Raw genomic sequence first — 14,867 nt, 5'->3', positions numbered from 1 at the left:
GAATCTTCAAACACCGTATAATTTACATAATAATCTCTCCTGCACGCTTTGTGTGGATGCACAAACATCTGACAAAGATCTGCTGATAACAAACATCATGAATATGTAAATGGTCGTTTTTGATAGGATACGAGATTGGTTGTCGATAAAGATGTTCTTCCAGCGGTACGCGTCGACGTACGATAACACGATAATAAACCGATAAGAATAAATCGATGTCTCTAACACCTACAACCTCTAATTAAGCAATAACCTTAAGCGTGGCGAAATAATCGTTCATTAATCTACATTAATCACGTTCGACTTCGGTACACAGGAGTTCGACGGAAGATCGATACCGCGGCGATGGGTAACTCGGGACGCAATTTACCGATTGAGAAGCTCGATACGGTATGATAATGTGCCCTTTGACCCTTTGAACACTCTGTCGCTTTCGCGGAACTTGTTACTCGAAAGTTTAGGTGTAACTTCCTAAACTGTCACTGACGGAGTTTATCGTGCTAGTGTATTACGAGTGTTCCAGTTTTACCAGGGAAGTTAGGATGCCCCGTCGCTGCTTATGCAATTATTTGCTGCTCTGCGCCCGGCTATTGTACACCTTGAACGATGTTTAATTGTTGTTGGAACCAACTTGCCTTATATTCTTACTGCGACTAATTGCGCAACTATCGGTCATGAAAGTTCTACGACTAATTCCTCCTGTTTCGCTTCGTCTTGCTCTGGGTCATCCGAAAGTTATTCATGGCGAATAATTTCTGGGTGATATTAAATTTGAGAGCAACGACGAAATACTTACTTTGTCAAACATAAGTCACTATTGTGTAACTATAAGTTCTGATCTGTAATTTTAACATGTGTTATATATGCAATTTTAGGGACAGTCAGATATTATAGTCATTTACAAATACAGCTTCTCATTCAAATTTTATGTTGAGATAAAGAATACATTGATGGGGAGCAAGGAACAAGTATGTGCAGCTGGCTGGACAAGTAGAATGAGAATATAAGGTTGAGTAAGTAGTTAAAGACAGTAGGTAGTCAGACAAGTGGAAGAGAAACAGTAAATGGTCAGACAAGTAGTAGAGGGACAGCAAGTGATAAGACCAGTTAAAGAGGGACAATAGGTGAACAGACAAGTAGTATAGGGACAGTATGTGATCAGACAAGTAGAAGAGGAATACGTAGTCAGACAAGTAGTATAGGGACAATATGCGATCAGACAAGTAGAAGAGGAATACGTAGTCAGACAAGTAGTATAGGGACAGTAAGTGATCAGACAAGTAGTAGTGGAACAGTAAGTGATCAGATAAGTGGGAGAGGAAGATGTAGCCAGACGAATAGAAGAGGGACAATACATAGTCACGCAAGTAGCAGAGGGACAATACATAGTCAGACAAGTAGAAGATGGACAACATGTAGTCACACAAATAGAAGAGGGCCAGTATGTAATCAGACATGTACATGATACATAATCAATACATAATCAGACAAGTAGAGGAGGAACAATATGTGGTTAGACAAGTGGAATTGGAGTAATAGCTAGTCAGACAAGTAGAACAAGAACAATAGATGGCTAGACAAATTGAATGGGAATAATAGCTAGTCAGACAAGTAGAATAAGAACAATAGGTGGTTAAACAAGTAGAATGGGAATAATAGCTAGTCAGACAAGTAGAATAAGAACAATAGGTGGTTAGACAAGTGCAATGAGAATAACAAGTAGTCAAACAAGTAGAATAAGAACAATAGGTTAGACAATTCAAATCTCAATCCTAAATAGTCAGAAAAATAGAATAGGAACAATCCACTACCAAATCAATAAAATGAATACAGTAAGTGGTCAGACAAGTAGTATCTCACCAACAGCTAATCAAGCTCATCACACAGGAAAAATACCAACACATAACCAGACAAGTAGAACGTACAATCCAACAGTTCAAGTACGATCCAAGACAAATAGAACTCCAGCGTTTAAATTTAAAATAGAACGGAACATCTTGCTCCGGAAAAGAAGGAACAAAAACACCGGAAGTCGTGTCGTATCTCCTGCAAGAGGTCTCAAAGGGAAGTTTTCTTCGCAATCGCGAAACAGCTTGTTCCAATGACGTCCAATTGTTGTCGGTCGCCGCGGCGTAAACGGATTTACGGACGTTCAATCTCAAAGCTAGAAGAGCGTTTCGTTTGAAGCCTGTGAAACTCTGTTCTCTTCTTGCTCAAGGTCACGCGGGTAACAGCTATTCGTCCCGACAGATTGCGCTCATTCAGACAAAATATTCGACTCGATGTGAGCGATTCGAAAAAATGTCAAGGTTCATGAAGTAACGCCTTCTTTCGTGAGGATGTTAAATCAAAAATTTAATAATGTACCGGATGCTTCAGCTGTCGTGTCGAAGAAAAAGAAAACACTATGTCACGGAATAAAGTTTACGAACTGGAGTCATCTTGGAGGAAAGTTCTTGATGAGAGCTTGCGTCGGTAAGCGTAATATCGAAAACGGTATCGAATCATATTTTTTGCGAGGGCAGTTGAATTGCAGATCGTTATAGTAGAGATGTATTAAATTCTGCAAATTTTGGGATGTGAAAATCTAGGGATATAAGGAATATAAAATGTTGAAATTTGAAGTCATAGAAGTTAGAAAATCCAAATCTCTGAAAATGCAAAGAAACGAGATATGAACATAGGGACATAACGATATAAAGAAAACTATAAAAAAATTTCAACGCGGAAAACTTCACAAGATAACAATTGTGTGCTCCAAAGAAATCAAAAGCGTAAAAGTTGAAAGAAGAAACTGCATTTTCCCGTCCGATAACTTTTATCATTTTACATTACCGACTTGCAGATAACTCGATTTATAATTCGATGTGGAATTTAAAAAGTGCTTTCCCAAGCTGCAGCCTCTTTACGCGCAGCGAGCTTTTAATGTAACGCAATCAGTTTCGAGCTCAATCGCCGCAACGAAGGCCGTTCCACATTTAACCGATAGTAACGCGATAGGTTAAAAAATGTTTAAACACGAGAACGTCACTGGCAACCGTGAAATTCGTGTCGGGAAAAATGCTCGTTTGTTACGGAAAATCCTGCGCCCGTAGCCGGAAACATAGACAAGATTTTACGTTCCGTTGGCTGCTCGCGGACGGATTCAATCGCGATTGATAAACGGGAGCGGTCACGCGGGCGATTGAAAAATTATTAAAATAAATCGATCGTTGAAACCCTTTTCGCCTCGTGTACGCGTGAGGACTTCGCCAAAAAAATTTGAAAAATTTCCACACGATCGGATTCGTTCGCGCCCGGTTACTGCAATAAAAAGTTCTGGAATTTCGTGCACCGAACTTTCCGTTTCGGCCAAGCTTCCGGCAAACAAAATTTGCAAATTAAATGAAGGGAATCGTGGGAAAACTATTCTGCGCTGAAATCCTTTGTAGGAGATCAACGAACACTCTTGGGTTCCCAGTGTTATTTAATGTTTTATGGAGGTGGATGTTGCTTTTGCAGGTTCGAACTTTCAGAAAGCCTGACACGTTTTAGAAATGATACATCTGGAGAAAATTTGTTAGAGGCACTTATGTTTGAAAATAACATTGTGTAGGGCTGGAGAAATTATTTTTGTCTGTTTAAGCTGATTTTGGAGTAGTTGTATATTTTGTATGGTTATTGTGCATAGTATCTAATGTGCTCAGTGAATATGATACGTATTTGTGAGCTGTGAATATGAGCTGTTTTAAGTAGAATAGATTGGATGTAGTCAGACAAGTAGAGTAAGGTAGAGTATATGATCAAACAAGTAGATCAAGGTGGTATGGTCAGACAATTGGGTTAAGATGGAACGCATTGTCAGACAAGTGAAATAAGACGGGTTGTATAGTCAGATAAGTAGATTGAGATGGTGTATGTAGTCAGACAAGTAGAATAAGATGGGACACGTAGTCAGACTAGTAGATTAAGATGGCATACATTGTCAGACAAGTAGAATAAAATGGTACATATAATCTGACAAGTAGATAAGGTGGTGCACATAGTCAAACAAGTGGAAGAAGATGGTATATGTTGTCAGACAAGTGGAATAAGATGGTATATGTAGTCAGACAAGTAAATTGAGGTGGTACATATAATCAGGCATGTGGTAGAAGATGGAATGCATAGTCAGACAAGTGGAATAAGATGGCATACATAGTCAGACAAGTGGTGGAAGATGGAATGCATAGTCAGACAAGTAGAATAAGACGGGACATGTTGTCAGACAAGTAGATTAAGATTTCATACCTAATCAATCAAGTGGTAGAGGATAGAAAGTATAGTCAGACAAGTGGAACAAGATGGTATATGTAGTCAGACAAGTAGATTAAGATGGTACATATAATCAGACAAATAGACTAAGATAACATGAATAGTCAGACAAGTGGAACAAGATGGTACATAGAATCAGACGAGTAGAATAAGACAGGACATAGTCAGACAAGTAAAATAAGTTATGAGATATAATCAGACAAGCAAAATAAGATGTACAAATAACATGACAAGTACACTAACATGTGTAACTAACCAGATAAGTAAAGCACAATACCTAAGTATTCACACAAGTGAAATTACATGAACCAGGTCAGACAAGTAGAATAAGCACACCATCCACAGAAATAGATAAAAAAGTACAAAGTAGCACACAGGTGGACTGCAAACTAGTCAGACCAGTAGAATGAGTACACCTCAAAAGTATAATACGAACGCTACACAACTAAAAATAAATAAAAACAAATGATTAAACAAGTAAAGGACCATCTCACAAAAATTTACCAACGCATATTAGTATCTACATTTAGTACCAATTTTAATTTACCAACCGCTATTTATTGCAAGACTAATTAAGTTTTTCACTGGCTGTTAGCGAAGTTCAATAATAAATGTCCTGAATAGAATTACTGGAACAGCGATAGCTAATCAGACGAAAGCCGTTGACAAAACTCCAGACGTTTCGTTGTAATTTAAGCGTCGGTTTACGATGTCGTTCCGTCGTTCACGTAGCGAGGTAAAATGCACGCTTACACGAATCCACCGCGTAATTAAACGGTAGGCTGTAATTACAATCGTTAGTTAACGACATCAAGGCTCCTGTCATTATCGTTCACTTTTCTCTAACCTAACATCCTGCCGAAATTTCAACGAATTTTAAACCGGACACTTTTCTATTTCGTTACTCCACTGTCTTGTTAGCCGTAATTACAATTATTCAAATTATTCCCGTAATTAAATAAAAAAAATATCTAAATGGGATCAGTCTAATTAAGTAGAAAATTACCCTTAATTATTAAAAGTGGAAAGATAGAAAAGTAGAAAATCATCCATAATTATTATAAGTATTCAAATTGATATAATTATTAAAACTATCACTCCTAAATTTACATGATATATCTTTTCTTTTTCCAAGAAGGAAATTTTCAGATTCATTCAAAATCTGGCAGTGAAATTTCGATAGCCGAATAAAGCCCTAAATTATCCAGCAGTGTTCTCGTACAAAATGCAGGTGAGAAATTGGAGCTATCAAGTATAATTCACGGCAGGTGCACTCTATCAAGCCTCACTGATTTATTACACGTTTGCGGCACGAACTCGCTTCAAGATTCAAGGACATCCTCGATACATGGACCAGAGTCAAGTTCAATTACTCTTCGATCCACCTGTATGGTCGTCTAGGAGAAAACCGTCTCGAACTGATAGCTTTATTGGCTGAAGAAAACCGTGAGCGGATATTCGTCGGGAATAATTCAATAGTATCGTGCATGTGCATCATCTTCGATGCCAGACGTGCTCTGCATCGATGAACATGTACGCTGCAGATTTTTCTCACGTATCAGTTTATTTATGCTATTCCATATTGATTCAATTAAACAAATTTCGACGTTTGATTTAATTAAACGGTTATCAATTTTCTGCTCGAGCAAGTTTTAATTTTTGTTCTAATTAAATATCTGTGATTTCATTAAGGAGATTAAACACTTCGTGTTTTATTTAATTAACTAATTTTCAATTTATAACCTAGTGATCGATTTATAACTTCACGAGTTTTCGTTTGTGATAACATTCAATTTTTTATTCAATTTCCGAAATGATTAGGACAACTGGAAGAAATACAACCAGAATCGATCGTAGAACGAGTGACCTATTTCACCAACTTTCCAGACGCAAACACCGTCCTTAAGTCGGAAAGAAACGTAACCTTAGCGAATGTCCTCGGTGGAAGAAAGTCTCCCCGGAGGATTCTACGTTCTCGGGTGGTCGTTGTTTGGTCGCATCCTCGCGTTTACGAGTTCCTCGCAGAGCAGAGGAAGACATTACCACGGGACATTGCTTTCGTCGCCCCGGTCACGGCTAACTTTCGTCCCTGCATTGCCACCTGTCCTTCAAGACGCTCGATTGCGTCTCGAACGACCGTTGGTTAAATCGTTCGACTACCAAATGTGTAGCGTAAACGAAAGTAGACTCAATGTCAACGGTTGTCTTCAAGGTTGCTTAATGTATGCCTATGATGTTGTACTCTCGATCTTTATGATGATGAAACAGTTATTGGACGTAGAGTACTGTGGACATTATTATACGCTTAGGTTTATAAATTTAGAGTACAAGTTTAGTTTGGAAATTTTTAACTTTGGGAATTTGGAAATTTGGGGCGCTGGATTTTGCGAAGCCTGATATCCCAATAACTCTATATATTGATATCTCTATATTTCCATATCTAAAGTTTGATATTTCTATATTCAGATATCCCTAACTGGTAATACTAGGTACCAATACTCCCATGACCTATATCCATATCGTTAAATACCAATGTCCCTAGATACCAGAATTCCGATATTCCTAAGTATCGATACGCTTATATGTATAACGCTATTCCTGTATTCCAATAAACCTTTACCCTGATACTCCTATAGACCGATATCCCTATATTCCATAATATCCCTACATCCCAATATCCTTATATCTCCAGATACCTAGATCCTAATATCCCTAGATCCAAATATTCTTACATCGCTAGATACCTAGATATTCCTAGATCTAAATATCTCCAGATCCAAATATCCCTAGAATCCCAGATACTCCTAGAATCCCCGATATCCCTAGATTCCAATATTCCTAGAATCCCAAATATCTCCAGAATTACAAATATCCATAGATCCCAATGTCCCTAGAATCCCAAATATTCCTAGATCCCAATATCTCTAGAATCCTAAATATCCATAGACTTCAATGTCCCTAAATCCCAATATCTTTGGATTCCAGTATCCCTAAATCCCAATACCCTTAGGTCCCAATATCTCTAGAACCCTCAATATCCCTAGAATCTCCAATATCCCTAGATATCTTTGGATTCCAATATTTCTAGATCCCAATATCCCTAGGTCCCAATATCTCTAGAACCCCCAATATCCTTAGAACCCCCAATATCCCTTGGTCCTAATACCCCTAGAATCCTAATATCCCTAGAATCCCAAATATCCCTAAAACCCAATATGCCCCGATCCCGATATCTTTGCATTCCAATATTCCTAGATCCCAATATTCCTAAGTCCCAATATCCCTGCACCCCTAGATCCCTAAATTCCTCGATCCCAATAATCGTTTACCCTGATACTACTATATTCCGATATTCCTACACCTCGTTATCCCTAGATGTCTTTCGATGTCCGTAAATACCCGATATCCCTAAAATTTCACAATACTACTATTCCCCGAGCACCGCCACAATCGATCGAAATGTCACACACCATAAATTTCCCAGCGCTGAAACGATGTCAACCGACGAGAATCAAAGGAGTTGGGCGAAAGTTGCATCGATCGGTTAGAGTAGTTCGAACGAGACGGAAATCCGCGATAATCCAGCGTGTCGAGCACATTCACGGTGGCCCTCGTCGTTTCACAGCCAGACGAAAAGAAGACGATGGCGGTGGTTTCCGCAAAGTCAAGGACGCAGAAGAAAGTTCCCGGAATCGCCGGAGTCGTTCGGTGTCACGATCGATACAAGGGTCAGTCCTGTAACGAAAACAGCCTGGGACGACGATCAAAGTGCAATAAATCGACGGCGACCGGCTGTGTGGCGCCACCGTGGAAACTTCCGTAACACCTGCTCGCTGGAAAAGTTTAATGAGAAACGAGCTGGAGACACTCGAGCGTGTGCGACGAAGAATTATGATGCACGGAGATACGACCAGACGGATGGAAGCGTCTACGGTGATGTAAGACGGACCTGACGTGTCGGTGACGTTGACGAAATAAGTCATGCAAATTCTGATGCTCTTTTGTGACGTAAGCGACAGCTTCGTCATCGGCGTGAATAACGAGGGTTTGGGTGGATTGGGATGTGGGATGACGATGCTCGCGGGGGAGGATGCGTAGGATATTTTATGGATCCTGTTCGGGATATTTTGACGGAAATTGGAAATTGGTAGAATTTGCAGTATTTGAAGCTCCAGAAATTTCCAGATTTCTAAAAGACTAAAATCACAAAATCCAAAATTCAAGTTTTCAAATTTCCAAAAACCCAAGATTCCAACTTCCACATTCCAAATTTCCAAATTTTCAAGATTTCTAAATTCCAAATTTCCAAAATCCCAAGATTCCAAATTTACAAATTTCCAAAATCCCAAGATTCCAAAATTCCAAATTTACAAATTTCCAAAATCCCAAAACTCCCAATTCCAAATTCTAAATTTCCAAATTTCCAAAATCCCAAGATTCCAACTTCCAAATTTCCAATATCCCAAGATTCCAAATTTCCAAAATCCCAAGATTCCAAGATTCCAAAATTCCAAATTTCCAAAATCCCAAAATTCCCAATTCCAAATTTTAAATTTCCAAATTTCCAAAATCCCAAGATTCCAACTTCCAAATTTCCAAAATCCCAAGATTCCAAATTTCCAAATTTCCAAAATCCCAAGATTCCAACTTCCAAATTTTCAAAATTCCAAATTTCCATATTTCCAAAATTCCAAAATTCCCAATACCAAATTCTAAATTTCCAAAATTCCAAAATCCCAAAATCTCAAATTTCCAAATTTCCAAAATCCCAAGATTCCAAAATTCCAAATTTCCAAAATCCCAAAATTCCCAATTCCAAATTTTAAATTTCCAAATTTCCAAAATCCCAAGATTTCAACTTCCAAATTTCCAAAATCCCAAGATTCCAAATTTCCAAATTTCCAAATTTCCAAAATCCCAAGATTCCAACTTCCAAATTTTCAAAATTCCAAATTTCCATATTTCCAAAATTCCAAAATTCCAAAATTCCCAATACCAAATTCTAAATTTCCAAAATTCCAAAATCCCAAAATCTCAAAATTCCAAAATTCCAAAATTCCAAATTCCAAAATTCTAAAATTCCAAAATTCCAAATTTGCAAACCCCAACATCCCACTCCCCAAATCCTCAAATCAACAAATTCCAAACTGTCGCATCGTCATAAAAAAAAATCGACAATCCGATCAATCGATTATCGATCACGGTAATTACTTCACATCGTAGCAACGCGGTGTTTTCGGCCATCGATCGCAAGTCCCTTGTTTCAGCAGGACATCGTACGCAGGAAAGCGGAGAAGGACATGCCATTATCGAATAATGGCGCCATCGGGAAAAAAGACGAGAAACTATCGCGGCAAGAACCGAAAAACACAGCCACGTAGTTCCCATCGACAGCGATATAAGCCGAAGGCTGTTTCTCATCATGCAAGGCACCATAGAACCGTCAACATGCCGGAAATGGTGTACCGATTATTAAACGCCGCTAAACATAACCAAGGTATCGTAATTGCATTACATTATCAAAGGAAGAATTATTTTATTTCAAGTATAAAATAAGGTGCGACAATTTTTAACTCGCCTAACCTTAACCAGTTAAGGAAAGATCACCACAGGGTGTGGAATTAAAAACAACCAATGACATGTATACACGTCGAACGTAAGGCAAATGGTACTATTATACATTTTACGAAAAACGAGGAAGGATTACATTTTTATTCGCCAAAAAAACTAACAATTCGTTTCTGAATACGTTATTCAAACGCACCGCAATAGATATTTGGTCCGACGTGTATATACGTCGAACGCACTTAACTGATTGAAGAGAGAAGAATCTCTACTCACTTATGTACTTAAGAATCTTGGACTTGAGGATTAATTTATGTACTTAAGAATCTTGAACTTGAGGGCTAATTTATGTACTTAAAAATCTTGAACTTGAGGGCTAATTTATGTACTTAAAAATCTTGAAATTGGAAATAAATTCGTGCACTTAAAAATCTTAAACATATAAGTATGAATTTATATATTTGACAATCTTGAAGTTTAGTGGTCTGAAAATAACGATCTAGAAATACACCCACAAAAATAAGAACTACGATATTTGTCTGTTACGAAAGCCAAAATTGCAAAGAACCGTTATTACGTAAGATGAATCTACTGCGTTAGATTTCTTGTCACTGACGTGTCAACAGCAGACACTCAGCGAGGACGTTGTTTTAGGACGAGGGGAGAGCGAAATGCTAGCCCGAAGTAGTGGCAGGTATCATGGAAAAGTGCGGAAGTATCAAAATCTTAGCGAATCCTCCTACGATACCTCGCCTGTTCGTGAAAGCACGATGTCTGTGGATGGGTCCAAGTACACGAAATCTGGAGCAACGTCTACGGAGAACACGTCGAGAGTGATGGACGCTACAAATAGCTCGGGGGGCAGCGGATCCTGCAACAGTAGCGTATCGAATATCTCCGTCGAACCGATTACGCTCGCGAATACGATCGATAACACCAGAGCACTCCTGAAAAAGAAATCTCTCGTACAGGTTATCAATAGTTATATCAAAGCTGGCATCGAGGAAGGTACGAAATGATTGATGCTTTCTTCTATCGGTACTGATATTACTCTGCTGATATTAACTATTCTTTTGTAACGAGCAAATCGCTTATAAAAGTGTTTTCTTTGGGAAATATTTTTTGCATTTATTTTATTTCTTGTGCTTTCTGCACTTTCTGTATTTTCTGTGCTCTTTGGATTTTTTGTATTTTTTGTACTTTCTGCACTTTCTGTATTTTCTGTACTTCTTGGATTTTTTGTGTTCCTTGTATTTTTGACAAATTTTTGTAATTTCTATTATTTTTCTAGTTTTTGTAATTTTTATTATTTTTCTAGTTTTTGTAATTTTTATTATTTTTCTAGTTTTTGTAATTTTTATTATTTTCCTAGTATTTTTAATTTTTGACAATTTGATCATTTTTGTCAGTTTGGACATGTTTGTAATTTTTGTAGTTTTCTGTAGTTCTTGTAGTTTTTGTAATTCTTGTAATTCTTGTAATTTTTGTAATTACTGTCATTTTTTACTATTTTTGTCAGTTTGGTAATTTTTGTACATTTTGTAATTTTTGTCGATTTGGTCATTTTTGTAATTTTTGTAGTTTTTTGTAGTTTTTGTGATTTTTGTAATTTTTATCATTTTTATCATTTTTGTCCTTTTTATCAGTTTTGCCAGTTTTGTCATTTCTGTCACTTTAGTCAGTATCTCAAAACTATTTTAAATAACATGTTCAAAATAGAAATCCTAATAAATTAACCATCTAAAATGACACAATTTCCCAAGAGAACATTCCCAAAAATTCTGTCTTGATTTTACTCCACCCAAACCCAAGTAGAATTTTGAAAACATTTCGCAAATATTTGCAGGAAAACGCCAAGCAAAAAAGTACATTCGCAAAGCGCTGTCATTTGGCATGAAATCCGGTTACCTAATTCCGGCGGATCCTCAAGGTCAAGTGCTCCACGTGTCTCCAACATTGGTAGGAAGTCGAAAAAGCGATACAGAATCGCGCAAAAGACGTCGAAGAATACGGAGGGGCGAGGAGGAACCGTACACCGATCGCAGGGAGCGTCGTAAGGAAACACCCCCATGGAATACGAAACGGAAACGACATCGTGAAGCAACGCCATCGCCGATAACGCCTATTAAAAAAAGGAAGAAGGGATCTACCACGGTGAATCCGCAAATGAACTTACATCCGGAGAAGCCCGTTGCGAAGAAGAAGCCTGTGGAACCTGCTAGAAAACCGTCGAGGAAGAAGAGCAATGTTGGCAAGAAAAAGTTGGTTGAAATAATGCATTATATTTATTTGATATTTAATCAACAACTATATGTTTTATGGGAAGAGTAATTTATGGGGTGAGAGTAGGAATTTTAGGGGTGGTATAGTAATGGGTGGTAATGTAAATTGGTACTTAGTTTCATATATTAATTTAATATGGTACTTTAGGGATAGAAGGTATATACATATCATATATTATATATGATGGGTATTTTCAGGTAGCATTTTAGGGGTTGTGGTATAGGGATAATGTTTCTCAGGTGATTTGAATGAGACGTCGAGTATCGTGTTGTAGTCGTTGAATTATTACAGGTTAATTTACTGCGCGTTGGGTATCGACATGCCATGTTACTATGCGTTGGATATCGACATGTTGTGTTACTACGCGTTGGACATCGATATGGCGAATGTCGACGTATTGAGTATTGACGTGTCGTATTACTGCACGTTGAATTTACTGCGCTACATATCGAATAGTTGAATTGCCATTAGATTACTACACGCTGGATTACTACGCGTTGAATTACTACCCGTTAGATTACTATGCGTTGAATTACTGCATGTTATATTACTACACGTTGAATTTCTATACGTTGAATACTGGCGTGTTGTATCACTACGCACTGAATTCCTACGCGTTGAATTACTTCACGTTAGATTATTGCCCGTTAGATGACTACGCGTTATATTACTACCCGTTTGATTACTACGGGCTAGATTACTACGCGCTGAATTTCTATACGTTCAATACTGGCGCGTTGTATCACTACGCACTGAATTCCTACGCGTTGAATTACTTCACGTTAGATTACTGCCCGTTAGATGACTACGCGTTATATTACTACCCGTTAGATTACTACGGGTTAGATTACTACGCGTTGAATTTCTATACGTTCAATACTGGCGTATTGTATCACTACGCACTGAATTTCTACGCATTGAATTACTACACGTTAGATTACTGCTCGTTAGATGACTACGCGTTATATTACTACCCGTTAGATTACTACGGGTTAGATTACTACGCGTTGAATTTCTATACGTTGAATACTGGCGCGTTGTATCACTACACACTGAATTCCTACGTATTGAATTACTACACGTTAGATTACTGCCCGTTAGATGACTACGCGTTATATTACTACCCGTTAGATTACTACGCGTTAGATTACTACGCATCGAATTTCTAAGCATTGAATTACTATGCGTTGAATTACTACACGTTGAATAACTACACATTAGGTTACTACGCACTGAATTACTACCCGTTACATTACTACGCGTTAGATTACTGCCCCTTACATTACTATGCATTGAATATTGGCACGCTGTATCACCATTATAAATTACCATTTTCCAAAACTCCTCACCATAATAATTTCTATGTAAAATCATAGTAAATCCACCAACCATAAAATGAACTATAATTTTGCATCAATAAAACACTATAAAATTCCATTAACCTTAATAAAAATAAAATGAAATACAATCTCAATCTTAATAACAATTAATTACGCTTTCTCACTGAACCAATTCACCCCTCCATAAAAAACAAATATCCAGCAGTAAAAGAGCAACGAACCCATACAGAAAGAACTCATAGCAATTTATACCCTCCACATTTTATTAGCCATAATAAAACGTTTCATATCTCTCCCATGATCCACGCGTTCCAGGAGTAAGATGGCACCCACGACCCTGTCTGGTCCATCGAAAGAGCAATCTCAGAAGGTGAAGGCTGTGCCGAGAACGCGAAGCAAACACAAACCCGAAGTGGTCGAAAGGAGACGAAGTCCCAGCAAACGAAACACCAAATCGCCGTCGAGGAGCAACGAAAAAGACAGTCGCAAAAAAGATTCTCGACGATCCAGCGACGAGGACAGCGTGACGTTCTGCGAAACGATAGAGAGACGAAGATCGGAATCCAGTCAAGAGGATGTTCTGCGGGATAACAATGTTCCGCCGGGAAGTCCTGGCAAGGAAGTTGAAGGACCTCTAGAAACACCCAGCAACGAGGACAACGTTTTCAGTTCTGTCAATTGAACTTGTGTGCCTTTTATTTTTTAACGTTTGTAGGATTTTTTATTGTCATTTCGAGGAATTTAAATTTGGAATAAAGTTATTTGGAGAAGAGAGTAAATTTATTCGAAGTACTTTTTAGACCATGCAGATTTTTTAATAGAATTTTCAGCGATTTGAAAGGAGAGGATTCATGTAAATGTTCGTGGCAGTTTCCGAGTACGGATATCGGTGATTTCCGGGAATTAATTTTAGAGAGTCCTAGTCGTACGAGTTTATCTCAAGGATCTCGGTATCCTTTCAAAGGGAGACTTTAATTTTAACCTCGTTCGAGTTGACAAGGATGTTTCTGAAATTGAGAAGTTAACAATTTCTTCGTATTCAGGCTACATTTCCAAGGACCATGAAAACGGATGCAGTTAGTCGCAAGGACTTCGGAGATTGGTGGACTCATGAATAGTATCTTGGTTTCTAGAAATTACTGAAAGAAAATTATATCCTTTGAAATTCCAATTCAAACAGAAATTAATTACTTTGCTAATAGTGAACAGTATACATGTTTATTTGGGATTCTTGCAATAAAATAAGTTAATGATGATAAAGAAAAATAATCTTCAGAGTATTTTTAGTCTTTAATATCTTTCATATTTTATCAAATCTCACACAATATTTTTATGTACAGGGTGTCTCACAACTTCAGGGACGTATATTAATTGTGAGACACCCTG

General features: G+C 37.8%; 1 protein-coding gene across 1 annotated transcript; it reads left to right on the top strand.

Annotated features, from left to right (window-relative positions):
* Positions 1-9,501: 9,501 nt before the first annotated feature.
* Positions 9,502-14,251, top strand: LOC100880031 (uncharacterized). Its single transcript, XM_012281934.2, has 4 exons — positions 9,502-9,790; positions 10,513-10,866; positions 11,705-12,119; positions 13,797-14,251. Exons 1-4 carry the CDS (start codon positions 9,610-9,612, stop codon positions 14,161-14,163), a joined length of 1,317 nt encoding a protein of 438 aa, XP_012137324.2. The 5' UTR covers positions 9,502-9,609; the 3' UTR covers positions 14,164-14,251.
* Positions 14,252-14,867: the final 616 nt, after the last annotated feature.

The sequence above is a fragment of the Megachile rotundata genome, chromosome 10 (assembly GCF_050947335.1).
Source record: "Megachile rotundata isolate GNS110a chromosome 10, iyMegRotu1, whole genome shotgun sequence".
Lineage (NCBI taxonomy): Eukaryota > Metazoa > Arthropoda > Insecta > Hymenoptera > Megachilidae > Megachile > Megachile rotundata.
This window is presented reverse-complemented; position numbering and strand designations above follow the sequence as displayed.

Coding starts and splice junctions, on each gene's coding strand:
- LOC100880031 (XM_012281934.2), top strand. CDS start 9,610: ATGGCGCCATCGGGAAAAAAGACGAGAAACTATCGCGGCAAGAACCGA. Junction 10,867..11,704: donor CAAAGCTGGCATCGAGGAAG/GTACGAAATGAT, acceptor AAATATTTGCAG/GAAAACGCCAAGCAAAAAAG. Junction 12,120..13,796: donor AGCAATGTTGGCAAGAAAAA/GTTGGTTGAAAT, acceptor CACGCGTTCCAG/GAGTAAGATGGCACCCACGA.